The sequence below is a fragment of the Malaclemys terrapin genome, chromosome 8, assembly GCF_027887155.1.
Source record: "Malaclemys terrapin pileata isolate rMalTer1 chromosome 8, rMalTer1.hap1, whole genome shotgun sequence".
Taxonomy (NCBI): Eukaryota; Metazoa; Chordata; order Testudines; family Emydidae; genus Malaclemys; species Malaclemys terrapin.
Genome location: NC_071512.1, coordinates 2,355,459 through 2,380,217, shown reverse-complemented (window position 1 = coordinate 2,380,217; position 24,759 = coordinate 2,355,459). Strand labels below are relative to the sequence as shown.

Genomic DNA, 24,759 nt, shown 5'->3' with positions numbered 1-24,759 from the left:
GACCATACTGATTAGATCGGATGCATGAGTTTCATTACCAGACTTCGGAGGTCAGAAGGTGAAATCAGCTTTGCATATAAAGAAGGGCTAAATTAAGGCACTAAGACACAGCCCTGCATTTCTGCTCTTTGAATTCTTATCCCACGCCCATCTCCTGAGTGTCTGAGCACCTGCCAGGAGGACAGCGCAGCTGCCGTGACACTCCTGAAGAAGGTTCAACCTCTGTTCCATTGCACAGCTGGTTGTGAGGTGGGGATACACCCTGACCTCTTTCCCACCCCCTTTGCACAGGACAGAGCACACAGAGGTGCCAGATCTGTAAAACCCATACATTTGCTGAGCATCATCATCCTCTACTGAAGCTAATGGAATGACAAGACATAAGTGAGAGAAAAGTGGGCCCCCTCTGAGCGCAAGGATTCCAATTGTGCCTAGAGGACCCAATGAATTGGGGAGAAAAGGAGAAGGCACTCTTTGCACCATTTCCTTGTGTTGCACACTCGAGCAGCAACAGCCCTACGTGTTTCAACTGACTGTGCAAATCAAGCACAAATACCAGCAGAAACTGAAGCCATGGTGCAGAAAAAGAGCTTCGGAGAATTTCTTCGATTTTAAAACGTCTATTGTTTTGCTATGCGCTCAAAGATCATTTCAGTGCAACAGGGCCCTGCTTTTTTTGGAGCTGCCAGGGCAATTCCAGCATTACATTAGATGCAGCTACAGAAAGGAGGGGAGAGATCGCTTGTAACAGTTCACCAGGACAGTAGATTCCACTGTCAGTGCTTACTCACTTTATTACTATTGATTTCCAGATTTCCCTGAAATCTCTTCCCTAACTGAGCAGGTGATATACATTTAGTGGCAAAGGTAATTATGCAAAATGAATCCAAGTTGTAGTTAGGTGATTAAAAAAAAATAATGGACACTGAAAACATTCGGTGACAGATTAAACATTAAAACTGATTGTATTAAATTGTGTGAGAAAGTTTCATCGTTCCTTAATCCTGGGCTATAAGGGTCCTGTCTTAACTGAAGCCACATACGAGTGTATGCTTGTGTGTGTCAGAGCATGCGTCTCCAAACTATTATTTGGACTCTCTTGCAGAGAACTTTTAATATCCTGGTAAAGCGGAGGGCAGTTTCCCCAGCCAGCAAAGGGAAATAAAGCTCCAGGTATTAGTCTTTTAAGGCTCTTTCCTCAGGGTTTGGTTACTGCCTGCAAAACCAAAAACTAATAAACTAAAAAACCCTGGGTGATAATTCCCATAGGATTTCCCTGCTTTAACCAGCACAGAGGAGCAAAGACCCATCCTTTCCCTTAGTTCTCCTTTGACACAGCTGTTATGATCCACTCGGGGCAGGAACCTGTTAGCCCTTTACAGACCGCAGCACCTTTACTTTGTCATAATACTACATTATATATATCATGCATACAAAAATGGTCATCTCTTGGGCTCTAGAACAAACACATGCATTTGTGAAACCGCCTTCAAAATATCCCCAAACCGAACTGTTTGGATGGAGATGGGGGATTAATCTGAAATCTGTTGCAATGCTTGTTACATTGTAAGTCACTATATATCTTCTAAGAGCAATATTCTCCCCTCAGCTACTCTGATACAGCACTCACTGCCACAGAAGTTGTATATCAGGTGGCAGAATTTGATCTCAAGTAAATAAATCCCTCCATAAAGAACTACCTGAGGCTGACTTTTATTACGGAATGGTCCATATAATCACTAGACTTGCAGGACATTATTCATTGTCCGCAAGGGTCTTGAACCCCCACTGGATTAACAGTCACATTATGGGACATGGTCTGAATTCTTCTTAAACAACAGAACCTATGCAGCCCAAACAGGATTTGATTACCCCCGGGCCTCTCAGGGTATGTCTACACTGCAATAAAAAAAGACCCCGGCATAGCTGCAGCTGGCCTGGGTCAGCGACTCAGGCTACGGGGCTATAAAATCGCAATACAGACATTCCAGCTCAGTGGAGCCCAGGCTCCGAGACCCTCCCCCCACGTCAGGTCTCAGAGCCTGCACTTTAGCCTGAGCCGGACCATCTACACTAGCTAGAGCCTGGGCTCTGAGACTCAGGGCCACACGTTTTGTATCGCAGTGTGGACGTATCCTGTGTGCCAAGGACTCTCCCCAGGTCTGAGGTTGCAGAAGCTATTTCTAACAGTAAGAGTTAAGTAACCCCTATCTGTCTATTTCAGGTACTTACATAGCCTCGGTTACTTTAGTATCTGAGCTCCTCACAATCTAGTTAACATCACAGTACAGCTGTAAAATAGGGCAGTTCCACATTGTAGTATCTTCCTTTTATAGACAGGGAATTGGGATTGGGAACCAACACACAGACTAGATTTTTAAAAATATCCCAATGGAGTCAGCAGGTGGGTGCATTAGAAATTTCCACCAGGTGCCTGTCTGCATCTTTAGGCACCTAAATACCTTGAAAATCTGGCTCTAGGTCACCCATGAAATGTGTGGCAAAACTGGGATTTGGCATACTGGGAACCAGAATCTTCTGAGCGCCAGACTAGCACCCTAACCACCAGCCCATCCTTCTGCTGGAACACAGACCATCCCTTTCCAGGGGTTTGCAAGTCTGTCCAGCATATGGACTATGACCAGTGGTCACTAACCATCAGAGGATACACTGAGCTTGATACAGCCTCTCATAACACTGGGTAGGGTCTTCCATGTCTGAAAAAAGTTCAGACAGCTGTGGAGGAAAAACGAAAGTGTGCAACGTTATGCCAGGGGATCATCTTGAATGGCACCATCATTCTGAGAGAAGCCAGGGCGGAACAGAGAAGGGCCATGCGGCCCAAAGATTACCGATTCCCCAAACAAAAAGGGAAGATACAGGCGAGCCCCTTCCCCTCTCACAGGACTCTGCCAATTAAAGGGAACCATTGGAGCTGTGCAGCAGCCTAGGACCCGTATTAAAAGATTATGCACAGATACTAGGGTAACAGAGTCCATATAAGACAGCTAACTTGTTGCTGGCAGCTTTGCAACATACACCAAGGCACCAACCTGAAAGGTTTTGGATAGCTTGTGCTGAGCTGGGCCTTGGAGAAGAAATATCTAATTGACAGCAGAGTTCTCATTTCCCTGAACCGATGAAGTGTAAATGAAACCAAACCAACAATTGTTTTTGGTGGTTTGTCTGAAGCAGTTGATTGTAAGGGGGCAGCCATCATTTGGCTTGATTTTAATTTAGAGCCAAAAAAAGGCAAGATGCAAAACTAAAACAAGCCCCTGCAAAATTATAGAGCTGGGGGTGGGGGTCAAGATTACTGGCACTGGACTGACATTTCTTCTTGGCTGACAGTTGGTAAGGCAACATTCAGAGAAAAAGAATAATGTGGAACATATGAATAGAAATAGACTTTGTGGGGAAATTAAGCCTTTTAACTCTGAGTTCAGTTGAATCAATTTAAAGGGTACAGTTTGTTACAATAAATTTAACTTCTCTGAAATTCTAAAATTAGTGCCTAAGGAAGTAAATATTGCTCTGTCACTGTTAGATAAAAAGGTGTGTTTCTATAGATCCCCAATTCCTTTTTCATCAAGATAATTTCCAAATACATAATGCTAGTTTCAGCAGTTTTCATCATCTGAAATAATAAAAGAGAAGTGAAATTTCTGAGGGTGACAAAAGCTTGACAAACTTTTGGTCTCACTTTCTTTAAATGTGGAACGACTCCAACCACAGAGATAATTATAGATGACCAGATTGTAACTGCTTTATTGCTTCTTTTTCCTCATAAGTTTTAATTTTGGACAGTTAAGTGAAAAATGTGGTTTCAATTTCCTACATAGTGCACACAATTTGGTCTGAACAAGAAAATAGAAAAAAAATGGTAAGCTTTTTAGAGTGAATTAAAGAGTCGAGTTTGGGGTTTTTTGCCTTTTAGCACTGTAAGAATAACAAAGTACAAAATGCAGAAAAGATGCCTGGGGGCGGGGGGGGGGAGGAATTGTACAAGGTACTAAGAAAAGCATCAAGTCTAAATATGCTTTAAGCAATTTAACAAGATAATACAATTGCTCTTGTCTTTCTCCCGCCATTTTACCATGCTACAGTTTAAAGGAAACCAAGCTGAATACATGTTACAGGAAATCTTTTAATAAGAAAATGCTGTGTACATAACCATCTTGCTCTCTCAGAATGCACCAGTGATTGTCAAAGTGCACGAAAATCAGCTCTACTCAAACCATTTAAAAGGCTCCTATCAATATTTCACATTAAACTAACAAAACAAAAAAGCAATAGACTGCAGGAGAAAGGGCAGTATCTGTTTTGCCCAGGAGGTGCAAGGCTCTCAGGTCAGTACATGATGTTACCTGCTGTACCAGTATGTACTGCAATAACTTGGCATGACAGGTGCTTCAGGGTAGAATTGTTTTAAATCAGACTGTGGGGCCAAATTACAGGCATTCCAGCCTGGGTGTGCTGGAGGAATTTATGCATTACCACACTATGTCAGATCAATGGGCCATCCAGGCCAGTAGACTTTCTCCACCCATGCTAGATGTTGCAGAGAAAAGTGTAAGCAACCCTGAAATTGCCATTGATGGATAAACTACCCAGAGGGGCACCGAGCCTCATTAGAGGCACCACCGTGTCCCTAGTTTTATGCAGGGTTTTTCAAATAACTTTTATTTTTAACAACAGCATGAAAGCTGATGCCATCTACTTCCTTGCATTGGACCTATTGATCTTCTGTATCATTGCAAAGAAAGCAGGTATGTTTGGTACATTGAAACACCTACACTGTCAGCCTTTTTTGTTGTTGTTTTGGTCAGGACTGCATGTATGGGAGCATTCTAACGATGCACATCATCCTCTGTGCTGAGGTTTGCTGCAGTTAAAAAAAAAAGTAAAATCCTGGCAAACGAGAGCACTATTCCAGATGGAGTGATTTGCAGAACTGGGAAACCAGGCCCTAATCCAGGAAAACAAGGCACACGACAAGTCTGATAGACTTCAATGGGATTACTTGGGGGTTGAAAGTTAAGCACATGCTTAAATATTTTGCCTGGTTGGGGGCATAAATCATTGCCACTGATTTTGTTAATCAAAATACTATCAAATTGTATAGCAATGTGTGTCAGAATAAAGTATTTACCAGAGCTGTTTTCTTTTGCGGACATTTGTCTGTTTTGAACTTTGCAAAACTTCTGCAAACAAACCATAAACAAGATGGATGTCTGTCCATAAACTGCAGTGCAAACTATTTTTCAGTATGTGCTTGTGAAAAATCAAAAGCCAGCTTTTTTCCCAGAAAAAAACACCACTAGTGATTTTGAAGAATGCTTCAAGAAAGAGTACAAAGAGGATTTTTGAGGAATCACAAATAATTTTTTAATCCCCTCCATGAATTTGGTGGAAAGAGACAGTTTGGGAGTTGTGAAATCTGAGGGCTAAATGAATTGTTGGAAAATTTTGTCCAAATCTTTGTGGGGGGGAGGAACTGTCATCAATTTCAGCCAGCTCTACACAAAAACCCCAGGAAAATGCCATCAAAAAGTATCTTTGGAACCATGTCAATGCAAGTCTTACAGATTTATATTGGGGTTTTGAAGTTTTATGCATCTATATACGCCCAACACTGAACAATCTAGAATAGGAAGACACTGCTCCTACCCTGAAGCGTTCACAATCTAACACCATAATCCTGCAAAGCACTTCAGACAGGTGGATAACCTGCAGAACTGGGACCTAATTAGACAAGAGGCAAAGGGTAGCACAAAGGAAGTACCATTTTACTCCTGGGAACTGAGGCCCAGAGAGATTAAGGCCCTGTTCTTGTACCACTGAAGTCAAAGGGAGTTTCGTTATTTACTTCAATGAGTGTATGATCAAGCCCTTAGTGACTTTCTCAAGGTCACACATGAAATCTGTGGCAAAGCCCATGACCTTCAAATACTAAGGACAGACCTCTACCACTTTGAGCAACAGGAATAATTCCATTAGCTGATAGCAGTAGTAGACTGTTACCCTCTAGTGAACCAGTCACTACAATTATGTCTACACTGCACACTAAGCCCGGTCTCTGACTCAGGTTTGAGTCCAAGCCCTCATATAAAGCAGTGAGAGTCAGACCTGGGTCCTGAGACCCTGCTAGAGGAGTGGCTAAGAGCCTGAGTCCTGCCAAGATTTGGGTCCAAGTGCTGTCATTTTGCAGTGTGGCCACAGGTCAAGCCAGAGACCCATCAGGTCTGTGTAGTGCAGTATGGATGCGTTAGCACAACTGAGACACCCAGTTTTACAATGCACTGTGGACACTCTAGCCTGGGCTTGGATGTGAATCACATCCAAGGGACCCACAGAGCGGGGTTTAAAATGCAGTGTAGACATTCCCTACATGGGGATGCAACACATGCTCTGCCAGCTGTTGCTTGATAATTATTTTTCTCCAGGGTTTATAAAACTGTTAATTTTTTTTATGTGACTAAAACAAGTGTATCTTTTCTACTTCCGTCTAACCCACAGTAGACTCAGACACGATAAAATGAGTTCTGTGTCTCCTGGTGCTGCAGTTATGTCCTAATCCTGACCTCCTCCTTACCTGCTTAAAACTTCCCATCAGGACAAAGGGAGTTTTGCTCCAGTAAGTATAGAGTCCGATCCCGCGCTAGACACTAGACATTGGACATTTTAGAATTGACAGTTCAAGATTCTGCAGTGACATTCAGGATCACAGCATGGCCCTTGCAGTTTACTGAAAGTAAATTTCTTCCGCAACTCAATTAGCTGAGGATTATTTCCCCCTCCCCACCCCCACATTCCCCCGATATGAAATGTTGGTTTTACCATTTTTTTCCAGCCGGGGTAAAAAAGAAAGACAAATATCGCAGGCACGGCAATGTTGGGGATCCTGTGCAATCACACAGAAAATGTTCAGGAGGCTCAATCCATTGAGAACTCATTCAGCTGATCAGACTCAGATTTCGAGATAATAATCATGATGAGATGGACCAAGTCTGCAGGAAACTATAAAGCGGACCCCGCATAGAAATATATGCATGTGTATGTTTAGCAACTCTAAAATATTACTGGTACAGGAGTTCCAATCTCGTGTAATTTCTTACATTTTTTCCTTTTGCAGTTAAATCGTGACTTTGTTCATTATAAAATTCTTGCTGCTAAATTATTGATTGCGATTAAGTGTGATACGTTTGCAGACATCAGCAGAAAAACAGAAAAGCTATGTTGCACGGTGGAGTTTAATGCTATGTAAATGTCGGGGTACCTTTTCTAAACATCTCTGTGACCCTCGTCCTTTTTCAAGACACGCTCATTGAAACGAGAGGTGAGCACTGGGACGCCATTAGCAACTTTTCAATGCACATCATGAAAATCAAAATTTAGGGAACGTGCATTTCTTCAAGGATATTGTTTCTGATTCTATGCCGTAAGACAGACATCATGGAAGTACACTTTTTATAGCTACCATATATAATAAATGTAGTGGGGGAAGTCTAGGTTGGATATTAGGAAACACTATTTCACTAGAAAGCAACAGAGGGTCCTGTGGCACCTTTAAGACTAACAGAAGTATTGGGAGCATAAGCTTTCGTGGGTAAGAACATCACTTCTTCAGATGCTTCTTCTTCACTATTTCACTAGGAGGGTGGTGAAGCACTGGAATGGGTTACCTAGGGAGGTGGTGGAATCTCCTACCTTAGAGGTTTTTAAGGTCAGGCTTGACAAAGCCCTGGCTGGGATGATTTAGTTGGGGATTGGTCCTGCTTTGAGCAGGGGGTTGGACTAGATGACCTCCTGAGGTCCCTTCCAACCCTGATATTCTATGATTCTATGATATAGCATAAAAAAAAAAGAGACCCAAACAAAGCTAAATTGTACTGGGTTGTCGTAAGATATAGTAAAGGATCATGGAAACTCGGGAGCTTAAAACACATGCAATGTTATAGCAGAGCACTGTGACTTTAAGACAATACAGATTTGTGAGTATTTTGGGAGCTCTAACAATCCTTGCTCTGCAGGGCCTGTGTAACGAGGCAATAGTATCTACAAAATAATGAGCGGAGGAATGCAGCACTATTCTTCCATTCCAATCTCAGGTGCGATCTCACACACTAAAGCACTGGATCAATACTCACAGCAGCAAGCCGTTCAATACCCCCTGAATTATTGCTTCATTTTTCTTCTTATTATAGATGAGTTGTGTTATTATTTTCCCCAAATCAATATTTTACAACCTTTTTTATCCGTTTCTCCATAAATTTTGTGATTACTTTAAACCGGGAATTCCGGTACACTAAATAAGATGCAGTATCTGAAAGGTTGTGAATGTACCAACATGATTTTTTACTCAAGACACTATGCCATGGTTAAAGGCAGAGCGTAATCAATAGCTAAGGGGGGGAATTTTATGCAGAAAAGTTGAAAAGAACACTGCTTTTGCAACAGAAAATGCAAATTCCTAAAAAAATATTAGCAGCTAAAAGAACACAATTTTAGAAGCACAGGAAAAGGGAGTTCTGATGGGCACTTTGTATCTGAAATTTAATTCCAAACAAATATGATTTCCCCCTCCTTTCAGTTAAAGGGCCAGCATAATTCAGTGAAATTGTTTCTTACAAAGCAGATAATTCTGTGCAACTTAGAATGATTTAATTAGCTTCCATAGCTGTTTCCTGCTAAGTGTTTAAAGCATCCTCAAATCAAATCATGGTAACTCATCTGCTATACTACTTTCTGTGTTTTATGCAAAGGGCCTTCTCTATAACATTAATGGGAGCTACAAGTTTCCCTGGAGAGGGGAATAGTGAAGTGAGTTAATTACATAGTTATTGTGAAATTGTGCACATCATTCTGCAGAAAACACAGTGTAACACAACAATCATTACACCGGAAAGGATAGTAATTGTGGGCAGCCCACACTGGTCCCCAATTCCACAATGCAACCCGCTAGCATGGAGTTCTTCTGATGTCAACAGGACTCCACAAAGACGCAGGGATCCAAACCAGCAGCCTGCATTGCAGGATCGTGGCCACTACCTGTGTAATTAACTGTGCGTTAGCTACCCCATTTATCATCATGCACTCATGGAATGACAGTATTTAAAGTAAAAGGGATGGCAGTGTTCTTTCACTTTTGGATAACACTTCAACAAATTATAATGGAGAACAAAAAATTATCCTGGAAATTTATACTACAAATTCCAGTAGATTTCTGCTTATATCCACTCGGACAAATTAGGCATGGCATCATAGACCTTTCAAAGAGACAGTCCAATAACTAATTTGGAAATGGGCATCTGTATTTCAGTAGAACAAATAACTCAAAACAAATCATTTCTGCTCACTAATTGTCCAAAGAGAGATCACGATTTCCTTCAGTGTCTTTGTTATCTGAAGTTACTCGTCTAATAGTTTCTGTGACTAACCTATAGATCATTAACAAGCAAATTGTTATGAATATTCAATATATATTCTCCACATATATATTCTCTCGACGTATAATATTTATATATGCGGCCCCGATCCTGTAAACATGCACGTGCTTTTAACTTTACGAATGCTGCCATAGGCATATGTGTTCACAGATTCAAAGACCAGAAGGGACTATTGTGATCATCTAGTCTGAGCCTCCTGTATGGCACAGGCCAGACACCTGCCCCCAAATAATTCCTAGAGCCGAGCTTTCAGAAAAACATCCAATCCTGATTTAAACATGGTCAGTGATGGAGAATCCACCATGCCCCTTGGTAAATTGTTCCAATGGTTAATTACCCTCCCTGTTAAAAATTTATGCCTTATTTCCAATCCTGTTTGCAGGATTGGGGTCATATATATTTTTTGTTCCCTGATAGAAAACTAACTCTTATGCTCCGATTTCTGTGCAAAGTCTCATGATTCTGAATACTTTCTGCTACTTTTCTCCAAGTTCTGGATGAAACACTTAACTCGTGTACTAAAATGCACACAGAAAGCAAATGCTACAAGGAGGCAAATGAAATCCACACGAATTCATTTGCAAAAACGAATGAATATTCATGGTATTCAAAATACCTTTTTCTCCCAGCTCTAAGCAGTACAAACATCTGGGAATGAATGTCCAAAAAGAAAGATGCAAGGGGGAGGTCATCGCCCTGCCTTCTCTGGGGCCTTCATTTAAAGGATGATCATTTGTCTTTTCAACTGAATTTGAGAGGGTTGTTGGGACACCCAGGTTTGGTGAAGAAATAACGTGCAGATTGGCCTTGTCTTTGAAAAAAAGGAATTAAGTTCTTCATTGCCGAATAAGTGTTACTTAAGAAATGTTCTTATGTCTGTCCCTGATTGCATAGAATCACAGGCATTTCGAGCTGGAAGGGGCCTCGAGAAGGTCATCAAGTCCAGCCCGCTGCGCTGAGGCAGAACCAAATAAACCTAGAACACCGTGCATGAGAGACCACACTAACAAGGGCAGGGCAACGCACTCTTCAAAATAGCACCCCCATCCACCATTGGACAAACCACAGCTGGATGGGGGCACAAACCTTGGAAAAGCAGGACTGTCTGGCTTAAATCCCGACGAATGACCTGCGTATAGGCATGGACCATCTCTTGGTTACATTTTTGTACTGCACCTAGCACAATGGGATCCTAGGGAGTACTGCAATACAAGAAGATGCTGAGTTTCACACGGCTGCCAATAGCCCCAGTAATTCAGAGACACTCAGGGGCAGCGGAACAATTTTTATAGTGAGGGGGCTGAAAGCCATTGAACAAACCATATATGATGGAAGCATGCTTGGCTTTGCAAATTTCCCAAACGGTTCAAATGGAGAACTTTGTAACTGCCTACAATTTTAACAAACATGTATTTTTGACAGACGCCTGTTAAAACATTTTAATTTTCATGTGCATTTTATGTTCCATAGGGACCTAAAAAGAAAAAGTGTGTGTGTGTGTGTGTGTGTGTGTGTGTGTGTGTGTGTGTGTATAAAAATTAACCCCCTGTCTGCTGGGAGCTGGGGTTTCCTGATGTTAACCACCAATGCTGATACCAGGTGCAAATGCACTAGCAGTTCAAGTCAGCAACTCCTAATGCAAAGAGGTTAACCACAATTTATGCTAACAGGAAAAAGGTGAAAGATTACGTTTGGGAGGGAAAGGAGAGGAGAGGGTGCAAAGCAGAAAGGCCTGTATTGTCATGGTGCTTTTCTAGGCTGCTCAGGGGCTATTTGTGCTGAAATATACTGCAAGGCAAAGTAACTGCTTTGCTGTTGACCTGCCTTGTTGAAAAAAGGATCTGCGTACATTTCAAGACACAGTTAAGTGGTGATGGCCTCATAACCCTGAATTTCACTGCAGAACGTATGATGGAACTGTGACCACACATTGGTGCGTGGTGCTGAGTGCTGCTACACAAGTGGTATATTTCAGTAGAGGATGAAGTAACTTCTTTGTAGTTTGTATTTCATTTGGGTGAAAGGGGCCAGGGATTTGTAAAAAATTGGTCTTGGGCTTTCTTTTTTAGCTTCTTTATGGTGGAAAAAGAAGGCTAAAGATGGACTGTATTTTTCAGCTTGTGTCTGGACTATCAGGTTTTGCTGGAGAACCACTGGGAAGTCTCAGGGATGTTCATTCAGAGCACTAACATTGGGAGAGTTAAATCTTTAACAAACGCTTCCTTTCTCCCAAATGTTCGCTAAGCATTAAAGTTAAATAGGCATAAAGAATAACCCACTAAATCCAGTTTGTTTGGCTAAAATTCCCTTCCCCTCTCAGTGGCTCAGCATTCACTTTCTTGGCTCGTGCAATGTCATCAACATACTAGCCCCCCAAGTCATCACAGCATCTTCCAGCCCAGGCAGGATGTGAAAATTTCTAATAGAAAAAACATAACGAAAAAAATTCTTTTTGTGGAAAACAAAACACTTTTTCAGTCCTCTTTACACATCCTTTCTGTTGAAAGATGCAATATAAATAGTGGGTGTATAGCAAAATGTCAGGTATTTTGCGCTCAGGGTGTACCTATCACGAACATTAATGGGTGTGGTGCATTCCCATATCAAGGAGAGAGGAGTCCCACGGTACTGAGATCTGCAGGGAGCTGGTTCTCTGGGTGCGCTGGGGATTGCCAGGACTAGAGGTGCCTTCGGATGTACTGCCTGCTTCCCTCCACGGGGATTCTTACAAGGTAGGAGCAGGGGCAACAAAGACAGAAGTGGTATAGAAATGAGGTCATGGAAGGGAAACGTGAGAATGGGAGTCTCTGGGACTGGGTTGGGGAAGAAGAGCGTGAGCCACTGAGATGAAACACAGTGCAGTCAAAAACCATGTGGACACGGGCTAAGCTGTGCCTCTGACAAGGCAGTGCACAGGCATGTCGTCTTCTGGGGGGTAGCAGAAGTGTGGTGAGCAGCAGACCTTGCTGCTACGTTAGGTCCCAGTTCAACAAAGCACTTAAGCTTTGCATTGTCCTTAAATCCCATAGACTTGCTGGGGTAAAGAGGAGAGGGGGCCTTTGCTCCCTTCTCCCCTCCCCAGGATTACACATGCAACAGCCTGCACAAGCCAGCAGTTCCCTCGCATCCCCCATTGCTTGCAGCCAAACCCTGGCTGTCTCCAGTGTCAGTTTGCTGGGGGGGTGGGTGGGGGGGAGGAAGCAGCTCTCTGATACCTCTCCTCTTCCTACTCAGGCAGGGTTTGGCCTAATTTGGCCCTTCGTATTTGTTTGACATTCTTTAGAAGCCAAACTACAACAGAGGAAACACTCAAACATCCAAGTGGATTCTACAGAAAAACACTAGCCAAAGGGTTCTGGTAACTTTCCAATGGAAGAGTTCAATATAACTACAATTTACAACCCTGTCTCAGGTAGGTGCCGCGTAATGGCTGGAAACACAGGATCCAGAGGTGGCCGACCCCTGTGGTCTGGCTTTGCATCCTCAAACCGTCCCTCTGTTTGGAAAGCAACAGCCGTGTCAGGTGACATCAGTCCAGCTTCGGATTGGTTGAACTACAAATGAGCTCACTTTGGGATCCCCTCCGAGGTGCACTTTTGTTCCAGGGCTCTCACCTGATCAGATTGCAAGACTCTTTTGTTGTGTCTCCAGCTTCAGGAGACCAGGCCCTGCTGAACTGGCCTCTTATAGACTCAGACCAGAAATAATAAAAGATTCAGCTCACACTTCGTTTAAAGCAGGCCTAGCTCTCGGCTCCACCAGCCTCTCAGAGAGGGAGAGACACCCCCCACTTGTCAGGTGCCCAAGCAACAGAGGATGGGAGTCAGTCACAAGCCCTAGCTACAGTGTCTGGCTCTTTAGTTCAAACTCTTGAGACGCATGCTTTCAGTCCTGCAGGTCCCCAGTACAATCTCAGTTGTGGGCCAAGGGGGGCAGCCATCTCATAGACACATACACACACAGTAGATAGATAGATAGAATATAATACAGGCAAGAGTTAAACCACAGCCTGTCATCCACGTGGATTGAAAACATTTTATTGCACAAAGTATAAATGTTCTGTTCCCCCTGCTGGAGGCCATGCAAATTCCTCAGCAAGTGACCAGCCTGTATTCAAACACGCAGACACCAATCTATCTGTGCACACACGCTCCTGACAATCTGGCCCATAGTTTATGAGACTCACTTTGCCACGTACAAAGCAGGGGTGAAACCGAGGAAGTCTTTCACAGTGCACAGCGACACTACACAACAGCCTAGAACAGGATGCTGAGTCCAACTGAACTTGGGGAAGGAATTAGGTAGGCAGAATCTATGTACCCAGACTAGAAGGTGTCAGAATTCCAGGGGTAAGAGCGCTACTCTTATAAAGAGTGCTATGAAATATTTAAATTACCACAAGTTGCCTTGGTCTTGGTATTTTTGCCTCATCAGAAAGATAGCACCTTCTTTATACAGTGTACACATGGCATTTGTATACCCAAACATTAAGAAACCAGCCAGTGAAATCCTGTAGAATTTCAGAAATACCTTTAAAATGATGCAGGTTTTTTATTATGCACCTCAGGTCCTTGTTTTATTGACCAAATTTGTAGAATAATCTAAGCAGTAACCAAGTAACAACAGAATAGAAAAGATTTATAATTTCGAGCTGATGTGAGAGAGTTTGGAAGCAAAGGATGAAAATGGAAGGTTTTCTTTTGGGATAAAGAAAGGAATATACAATACATATGTTGTGAACTCAGTGGGTTAACTTATCATGGAGTAACTATAAAATTTGAAAAGCACAAAGTGGTTTATTGGCTTTGAAGGTCAGATAACTACCTTATATCATATTAAATGAGTTAGGGCTCGAACAGTGGATAGGGTGGTATGAGCACTGCGGGAATACTTATAAAGTCTAGTTTATACCTTTATCGTTAATAGCTTTCTAATCCTTTACACAAATTTATAGTTTAGAAATGGCAACACATCTTAAAGATTAAAGGCATGTGACAAATAGTTCATGTCCTTTAATAATCAAATCACATAGCTTAGATTGAGGCTTATCAGCCTTTTCCCCACTCCATGGAGTTTCATAGGTAGAAAACACTTTATATCCCTATTACATGAATGATGAATGGGACCATTGGTTATGGGTTGTTATTTGCTTGGCTGTAGTCAATATGTTTTCTTTGGACAGGGATTTCAGTGATTTATTTCTCTTCTGGCCTTATCACTTATTAACTCAGGGCAGACAGAAAAAAGCCAAGGTTGTGAATAAGGCCTAGTACCTATTTAGACTTGTAATATCGGAGAAAATATTCTTTTTAATGATCGGGCTCCCCTTTGCTGCATAGACCCTGACTGCACTCCCCTTTAACTAGAAAATACAAGTCATAATTCTTGGAAAGTATGTACATAATAATATGTTTCCTTCACAGCCAGCTTTATTCTGACCATAGCTGTCATTGCTTTCACTCTGCAGATGTCTTACAGGTACCCTGCATACTTTCACCGATTGTATTTTCTGTAGTGCATTATAGTGCTGACAGAGTTTAACAAATGCCAGAGGTACTAGGTATCAGTGATCATATTAGCATACAACAGGGATTTTCCAGGTTACCACCTCACTGTCTAAACATCCCTTTCCCTGTGATCCAACCTTTCTACCTGTCCTGAATTTCTGAAGCCCAAACTCCTTCCCATAACCTGAAGCACCACTGTAGAAGTCCTACGAAATATAAAATAACAAAACAAATAATAAATGCTGGAGTTATTTTATAAGGAGGCAGGTGTTCCCTGAACATTTCAAAAGGTTGTGTTACCCAGGAGGCAGGAAGGGTTGCCTGGAGGATAAGACACTGGCCTAAAAATTCAAGTGAGTTGGACTCCATTCGTAGCTCAGCCACAGGCTTCCCATGTGACCTTGGGCAAGTCATTTATTCTACCCAGTACTTCAGTTCATGTGGGATAGTTGGTTACCAGGCAAGGTTGTAGTGGGAATAAAATTCATTAAGGATTTTGAATTGCTCTTCTATTAGGGCAAAGGAAGGCCACATAAGTAGATAGGCCTTATTTACTGCACACATCATTTTATATTGGATATGGGGAAAGAAATCCGTTATGGTAGACTGGACCACAGCCGGGGAAACTCCAGCAGTGCTTGACACAGCAGACAGTAACCACTGAATTAGTACTGTCTATCCATAATTAAATGTTCTCTAAATAAGTAATGGAGTCATAGTCCCAGAACCTCAAATAAGATCTGCCTACCCAGCACTTATTGCAATCAGAGTCTTCCTACAATCTCATGGCAAGGTATTCTTATTATGCAAACTAACAATTTGCATAATGAGCTGATGGGGCAAATCAGTTAAATATATAATTAGGCAATTTTTAAAACATGTGTTAATGAGGGGTTTCAATTTCTTTTTATAAACATTGAAAGCAAATAAAATTCACCAATAAAGAGCTATTTTGCATGGATTTAATTCTCCATTTCCCAATATCACTGCACTGGGGGATATGGTCCATCCTCAGCAGATCCTCTGTGAGATCAACAGCAGTATAATGGTCTTATACAGGGAAATCTGTGCACTACTGCAGTGCTTTCTGGTCTTGGCTTTCTACATAACAGCATGAGCATCAGCTCTTGTTTTTAGCCTAACCCCGCATTCCTTTGCATTTGTGGGTTTCGTTTAATTCCTCCGTAGCAGTTAGCACCTGACTATTTAACACAGGACCATTTGCTGCTCTTTTATTCTATCACCCCATCACTATTCACTTGTCAAATGCAGCTAAAGTTTGTTGTTAGAAAACAAACGGCGTTCATGTGTTCACTACGAGATCTCCCATCCAGTCACTTTTCAGGAAAGGAGAGATGTTTTACATTTCATTTCGGAGTAACAAACGTCCTATTTGGAAGGGTGTGCGAAGAACTCAACGAATGCGTCAGAGCGAAACCTCTGACTGCACTGAAGACGCCGGCCTTTATATTATTTTTCTTGTTCTGTTGGCGATGGCCTTCTCTCCTCATTCATACTAATCAGCTCTTTAAGTGCTCATGATTTAATAATAAACACACATGAATGAGGCAAACTAATAAGGTTGTGAATTACTGACGATGAGAACAACTGCCGCTTGGCTTTAACGCGTTTCAGAAACCAGACGATAAACAGCTATGGCCAAGGAGGGTTGGCATAAGGTCACGCTCCTTCCAAAGGGATCAAGGCAAAGGCTCCAGTGGGGCTACAAGAGCATCCTGATAGCCAGTCTGTCTCTTAGTACCATTTTTTTTTTAAGTCAACAAACTCCAGAACCCTTTTTTCCTGAAAGCTGCCTGCTTCATTGATTATGTATCTTTTGAGTATGACACAGTCATCGGATCCTCCTGGAGAGCAGCAAAGTTTTCTTGAAAAGGTCTCCACAAAGTCTTCCAGGCTCGAGAGTTCAGAAACTTTAGAAGGGGATGTGTGTGTGTGGTCTCTGCTCCCCCACCCCAAATCTTCACAGACCTGTGAAACATCTGAAATCTGCACATGGGCCAAGTTTTTTTAAAAAATTACTAGTGATTTTAGGGGGTCTCAATTTGAAGGGTGCCTGACATCCGAACCTGAAAGGGGCCTGATTTACAAAGGGTGTCCACCCCCGCACGTTCAGAAAAATCAAACCTTGCAAAAGGTCTTGAGCGGGACACCCTACAATGATGGCACCCCAACATCAAGCCACTTCGGAAAATTCCAGCCCTGGCTCACACATCATCCGTGGGCGGTGATGCTACTTCTGGTTGCTTGTACCGAATCCAGAACCAAGCAATCGGCAAAGGGGAGAGTGCGGAAGGAAGACTCACACACAGATCTTTCTCCGACAGAGCAGTCAGTCGAATGGAAAGCTGCCTCGACAGAAGTGTCACATCACAACCACACAGCGAGCTCCCCCGCACCTCCGAGCACACCTTGACATTCGTAATGTTGTCCCTGATCATGCAAAGATTGCAAAGAGCTTTACCAGTCAAGAGTAAACCCTCCGCTAATGTTTGGCTAAACCCATTTTACAGAGAGAGGGGAGATGAGGCAAGGAAAGGCTACGTTACTCAACCAAAAGCACACAGCCTGTCAGGATATGTCTCGCTAGGACGTCTGAGGGCATAGCCGATGGTTCTTTGTGCTACAGTAAGCGGAGCTGTTCCAGGGTTCTTTCCCAGTGAATTGTGGGAGTAGTTGTCTGTCCCTATGGGCACACACGGAGAAGTGCGGGAAGGCATTGGACAACAAGAACGGGGACGGTTTACCCTGCAGCCTCACTGCAGACTGGGCTGGTTTTAAAGCACCCCCTGCAGGCTTGGTCTCCTGGCAACCCAATGAATGGGGCTGGGCCCAATAAACCCTCAGTAAGTGACAGTGTTCCCTGACTGGACGGAAGGGCCAACAGATCACCATGTAAGCCTGGTAGCAACAGCAGCACCGTGGCTATTCAATGAGTTCTGCGCCAGCCCTTGCTCCAACCCTGGACTCCTCCTGCTCCAGCGCTAGTCCCTGCCTTCCTCTCAACTCCTGGCTCCAATCATTGGCTTGTCCCCTGACCGTACCCTGGTTCTGCCCTCTGATTCTGCTCTGACCAATACGCCACACTCCTGTTCTGACCACTAGGTTGCACAGCCTCCCGTGTGTGACACCACCACACTCAGGTGAGAGAGTTTCTGTTTGGATGGGAGGGAAGTTAAGGACAACAGTAAGAAACCAGATTAACTCTGCAAGCTAGATAGACGCTCTGACAGAGGCACAAACAGAACCCCAAGACTCCTGACTCACTGTCCTTTGCTCCAGCAGATCGTTTGGGAACAAAAGCTGCAAAATTGAAATAACTGAGCCGTTGGTAGGAGACAAAGAATAAAAGACAGTTACCTTGCCCGTAACTGTGTTCTTCGAGATGTGTTGCTCACGTCCGTTCCATATTAGGTGTGTGTGCTCACCACATGAACTGGTGCCGGAAGTTTTTCCCTCAGCAGTATCCGTAGGGGACAGGCTCTGGTGTCCCCTGGAATGATGCCCGCATAGCACGGTATAAGAGGCACCGCCAGCTCCCCCCACCCTCAGTTGCGTCTTGCCGGAAATGCCAACAGTGGGGAAGGAGGGCGGGTTGTGGAATGGACATAAGCAACACATCTTGAAGAACATCAGTTACGGACAAGGTAACTGTCTTTTCTTCTTCGAGTGCTTGCTCACGTCCGTTCCATATTAGGTGACTCCACGGCAGTACCCCTGGAGGTGGGTAGGAGTTCACGGACGTGTAGATTGCAACCCAGCTCTGCCGAACCCAGCATCACCTCTGAACCTCGCTCTGAGCTCCAGCTACCAGCAGAGCGGTCAATACCGGGCAACCAGGATCGGGCTGAGTGGTGGCTCTTGTCCGACCGGTGCTGGTCGCTGCGTCCCAAAGCCGACCTGTCTGAGTGAGACTGTCATGGCCGGCTCCAGGGTTTCAGCCGCCCCAAGCAGCCAAACAAAAAAAACAAACAAAAAAAAGCCGCGATCGCGATCTGCGGCGGCAATTCGGCGGGAGGTCCTTCGCTACAAGCAGGAGTGAGGGACCGTCTGCTGAATTGCCGCCGAACAGCTGGATGTGTCGCCCCTCTCCGAAGTGGCCGCCCCAAGCACCTGCTTGGTAAGCTGGTGCCTGGAGCCGGCCGTGGAGACTGTCTTGGTTGGCCTCTCGGAGAACAATGGCATTCGGCGGATCTGCGTTGGATACCCGGCGATCCACGCCTCACACTACTCGACCGGTACCAGGACATCGAATGGGACTGGAAGCTACTAAGGGCTGTTTGCTGGGAGGATCGTCCTGAGTAGGTCGAACTCATTCTTGGAGACAGGCAATGACGGCCCAATTTTGGCGGTCTCTGGTGTCCAATTGGTCCCAGGATCAGTACGGGGCTCATGGAGACGGTCAGGGCCACTCCTGGAGTTCTTGCCAGGTGGCACATGCCTCAGAGGATCTGTGCCAATCTACCAGCGAGGTATGCCTCGAGTCCCTCAATCGGTGCCCCCAGTGAAGCGACCGAAGAGGGCTCTGCTGAGCCTGCCTCTCCCGTCCTGAGGCGTGACGGCTTTGGGTGGGCGAACGCTGGTGGGACATCCCTCTCGATGGGGAACGGTGCCACTGAGGCGGGGACACACGCGTAGGTCCCAACGCGGGTTTTCCCCGAGACTGGGGCACCGTGGGAGCTGGTGAGGGCAGCACTGGGAGCATCAGGATCTCTTGAGCTGCTTGAAGAGCTCCGGGTGTCGCCAGCACCTGAAGCTGGCTAGGGCCTGCACTGCTATCTGGGATTGCGGGCGAAGCATGGGATGGGCTGCACCACTCGACTTGAGCTGGGGCCCAACTTCCCAAAGGGGGTGTTGAACTGCCTGGCACAAGTAGTGGCTCACCCCCAGCCCTCTCCTTTCCCTTACGGGAAGTAGGAGTTTTCCCCTCCCAGTCTTTTTCGGCTTCTTCCCCGGAGCCCTGGAAGGGAACCGGTGCCGGCTCAGCACCGTGCACAGAGGCTGCGGTGCACCGTGGGGAGTCAGACCACTGCCCCCATGCCAGTGTGAGTGCCGACTCCATTAGGCGCGCTTTCCAACAGATATCGCGCTCCTTCTTCCGCCTAGGTTTGAAGGACTTGCAGATACAGCACTTGTCACTTATGTGCCTTTCACCTAGGCAGCTGGTCTGTGGATCACGGACGGGCATAGGCCGTTTGCAGCAAACGCTAAGTTCCGTTTGGGACTGACAAAATGGTGAGAACTACTACTAACGGTAACTAAGAAACTACTAACTATATACAACTATATTACAGGTTTTCAAAGTTCACAAGAACAGAAAACAAAATAACACTAGCCGAAGCAGCAGATGTTCCAGCACCGTCGCTGGGTGCAAGAAGGAACTGAGGGTGGGAGGAGGGGGCGGCACCCCTTATACCGCACCATGCGGGTGCTACTGCAGGGGGCACCAGAGCCAGTCCCCTATGGATACTGCTGAGGGAAAAACTTCTGGCACCGGTGCATGTGGCAAACACACACACCTAATATGGAATGGACATGAGCAAGCACTCGAAGAAGAATTAATTTTGATGGGCCTTCCGTATGTCCTTTACTGTACGCAATGAGTGAATTTCTGCTTTCATTTACACCCATGCAATCCCAGTAAAGTCTCAGTATGTATAAATCACAAGGATTAGTAGCATCATTCATTGAACAATCCATCTGTGAAAAGCACACTGCCTGTGATGCATACATTTTTAATGCAAAAAAGAAAAAAAAAGAAATCACAGGCCTATTTGAATATCACCAATTAGTATAAATTTTCATCTTCACCCACATACTTCCTGAGTCACCTTGCAAATTATGGAGGGTTTTGGGTCCCTGATTGGATTCTGCCTGACCCTCAGTTTGCCACTTGTGAAATGGGGATAATGATACCTACCTGACTCATAACGTGCAACACAAGACTGAATTCCTTAATGTTTGCAAAGTGCACTGAAAGATCTATAGAGAGAAGGCGCGACATGCATCATAGAATCGGTTCCTCGGTTTGTTAATTGGTCAGGATATTCCTCTGCATAGAGTGGATATAAAACATTATTTAGAACCTGATGGTTTCTTTGTAAAATGTGTGAGCTTTTGTATTTTCTACACATTGATTCCTAATAAACAATTTCTTTCTGGGAACTTCAAATCCTGAAATCTAAGCAATAATTGCTCTTGTAAGTGTCTGCTTCTGACATGCTTTACAGATAAAACATGAAGAAGGGCATTTCCCTGTAAGCACACAGTCAACATGGGTTTCATTCTTTCTAAAATACTTTTAAAAGCTAGGATTTCTCCATATGCATGTGACCTTGATTCCTAGATGGCACATGGACTCAGAGATCAAGTTACTGGGTTGTTTGTAGTTAAAGAGGGTGGGAAGGCTAAAATTAATAGGTCACTTGGTATTTTCTTCTGAAAACTTAAGTACTTAACAGTAAGGGAAAAAAAGCAGTTTATAGCCAGGTGGCTTGAGGGGATATTTTGTTGAACACTGATTAAAAATAATTTCTTTTAAATGAGAGCTGACCACAAAACAGGGCCATAGCATGTAGGGACATTCTCACTAGAAAGAAAGCCACGTCTGATTGATTCCTGTACTGCCCACAGACCCCCATTTCTTTCCTTTCTCCCACTTCTTTCCTTCTCTCTCCTTTTTTTGTTCTTAAGAGCAGCAAGTGATGCTGAAATGTTTTTGGCCAAAAACAGAGGCCATACTCCTCTGAGAAAACATTTGGCCTCTGTGGTTTTGTAATATGTTCCAGAACACTGAGTTCACTGAAGAACATTGTGAAAAGCTCCCATCTATTGGAATGATGCTGTGGAATGTTACAGTATCAGAACTTCCAATTGGTCCATTTCCTGTAGGCCCATAATGAGTCTTGTAAAAAAATAAAATAAAAAAAATAGTGCTATGTGGGAGTTAAAACAAGTTCTCATGGGAAAAATAAATGGCAAGAAATTCTAGCTTTAAAAAAACAGCTAATCTGCTAGTTTGATTGTTCTTCAAAACTTACAATGAACCAATAATCCTAATTAGAAACACTTGGCCTAGTTCTATAAAGCACCATAGCTTTTTCTATGCTTCGTTTGTACATACCATAGACTTTTTTTTCCCTACTGCTCACTAACAAAGTGCTGACTTCCTTGGGATGGCTGAGCTAATTTCGTGAACTCAGTGTGAAACCTTAGCTAAACAAAATTGTGGTAATTTTCCTTAATTTGTAAAAGTGATTGGAGTGCAAACAAAATTTTCCTCCTGGGTCAATCCTATAATTTTCAATTAACTAAAACTAATCGGCAAGCATGCACTGAACCTGCATTTTGTTTAAAGGGCTGCAAGGCATTTCTGAAGGTCAGAATGCATTAATTGTTTTTATTTTAGTTTAGGGGTTTTCTCTCTCAGAGAAGGGTTTTCCTTTTTAAAAAGGAAGCCAGGTTTCAGTTCAAGCGTCAATAAAGGGGCACAGAAAGGAAGACTGTGTGAGGTAAAAGGTCAGTCAGAATAGAATTTATCACATTGCTATTACATCTGTACAATAAACAGAATCTTCCATTCCATGCCTTTGAATTTCTTTGTCATTTTTGCTTAGTTTTCCATCTCCTTCATTTATTGAATGAAAAATAAAGTATTTTAAATGTTAACCTGAACACGGCACAAAGAAAGCAATAAAATATAAGGAAACATTCTTAAAACTTGGATCAATTTAGTGTCATATCAGGCAGTTATCTGCTTTTGTACAGAAAGGCCAAAATTTCTTTTCTACTGGAATGACATTATTAAAGGCAGAGGGACACGGCAGGTGAGGTCATATCTTTTACTGAACCAACTTCAGTTGGTGAAGGAGACAAGCTTTCGAGCTACGCAGAGCTCTTCTTCTGGTCTGGGAAAGGTGCTCACTGTGCCACAACTAAATGCAAGGTTGTGACACTCTGGTTACCTTTCCCAGGCCTGTAGAAGAGCTCTGTGCAGCTTGAAGGCTTGTCTCTTTCACCACCAGAAGTTGGTCCAATAAAAGATATGACCTCACCCACCTTGTCTCTCTAATATCCTGGAACCAACACGGTTACAACACTGCAAACAATTAAAGGTGATCTGAAAAGTAAAACAAATTGAGCTTAAGCCCTTCTTTGTGGTATATCGGGAAGACCAGAAAATTCTCTCCCAGAGGAAAATTGGGGAGGTGGTTTCCTGCTGCTTTTTATTTGTTTGCATTTGCATTGCAGGCCTCATCTACTCAAGAACTAGTCTTTGATGACTGAAGACCTAGTGAAATGACGGCATCCTGACAGTCATGAGAATAAAAATTGAGAGGGAGAAGGATTTTCAGTCAAACTGTTTAAAACTCTGGGTCAGATCCTCAGCAGGCATAAACTGAAATAGCCAGTTTACACCAACTGACAGTCTAGCCCCTTGTTTCTCTTCTGCTCTTGTTAACATTTATTTAACTTCCACGCTTAATCGGCCTTATGTTTGTTAAAGATTCGAGCCTTCCACTCATTCTTTTGAAGTGTTGGCGCTCACAATAAACCAGCTCTCAGACACCCAAAAGGTGTCTGCAGCTTAGCAGGAAAGACCGTACTGGAACAGACAAGCCTTCTTTATCCATCATAAAGAAGCAAATGACAAGCCCAGTTTTGAGCAGGGAGGACCACAACAGATCTCTGTTGAGCACCTTTAAGCAGCTCATTCTGCGTTAATGACATCACACCAAAGCTAGCCTATCCAGCTCGTACACAAAAGCCCATATTCTGCCCTCCATCCCTACCTGCTACTCTGATAGACGTCCTTGGGCACACATCAAGATCAGTATCTGGGCCTTAGTGTGCTTGAAATGTGTCTCATAGCCACGAGCTTTGAGAATATACCTTATCCGTAAGGTTCTGGGCGATAACAGGAGGCGAGAAGGGAGTCAGTAGCTACTCTACCGCCTGAACTATTTTAAATATAGTTCTTATCCGTGCACGTTATGGGGTAACAAGGCTCCTAACCGTATGGGACCTCTTAGCAGTGTCTTTAAAACCAGCTCCACCCGTCTCCCACCCAGAGATGCTGGAGGGAGGAATATCCCAAGATGCACTACAATTCAGCACCAGTGCCTTTCCGTTCTCTAACCCGGCCTACGGCAGCTGAGGCAGTGTGGGGCGGCTGCCCAGACCTCCTAGAATGCAGAGACAAACAGTAGTGCAACCTGAGTAGACCGACATGCTTCTGCTTGGAAAATCGCTGAGGCCTGGGTCCGATGGATGTGCTGCGGTCCCTGCATCAGATGAGGATGTCACAGGCTGCCTGCGTTTAACAGAGGTCTCTCTGTAGTGTAGACAGACTCCTGGGTGGGATGCTCCACATGCCTTTGGATGTTTTTGCCCTCGCGCTCTCCCTGTTTGTCTGTCTAGGCATGGATACAGGGCTTGTCACCATGATACCCGCGTACCTGCTTCTCTCCTTAGTCTCCTCCTCCTTTCATTCCCCCTTCCAGGAGGAGATAGAGGCAAACATACTCAGCCAGAACTGCAAAACTAAGTGCAGCTTTTAAGGAATGATAGCAGTATCCCATAGAGTGGCTGAGACACCGCCTGCCCTCGCTGTACATGTTGTAGCTAATATGAACGCACGCTTACCTGTGTAAATGAATCTTCCAGGTGTTCCCTTACAGAACTGCTTAGACTTGTAGGACAATGTGACTTCTACCACGCCAGGGATATGTCGGGGAGGTGTCTGAACTCGGATTGCATGAGGGGTAATCAGCTGGAAGAAACCA

At 43.9% G+C, this 24,759-nt stretch overlaps 1 protein-coding gene across 5 annotated transcripts in view; it reads right to left on the bottom strand.

Annotated features, from left to right (window-relative positions):
* The window catches only part of EBF1 (EBF transcription factor 1), a 317,608-nt gene that overhangs the window by 56,252 nt on the left and 236,597 nt on the right, over nt 1-24,759 (bottom strand). For all 5 annotated transcript variants that reach the window (XM_054037974.1, XM_054037975.1, XM_054037976.1 and 2 more), the window contains exon 10: nt 24,620-24,746. In XM_054037974.1, the coding sequence (XP_053893949.1) occupies nt 24,620-24,746 (127 nt within the window). The remainder of the gene's footprint in view (nt 1-24,619; nt 24,747-24,759) is intronic.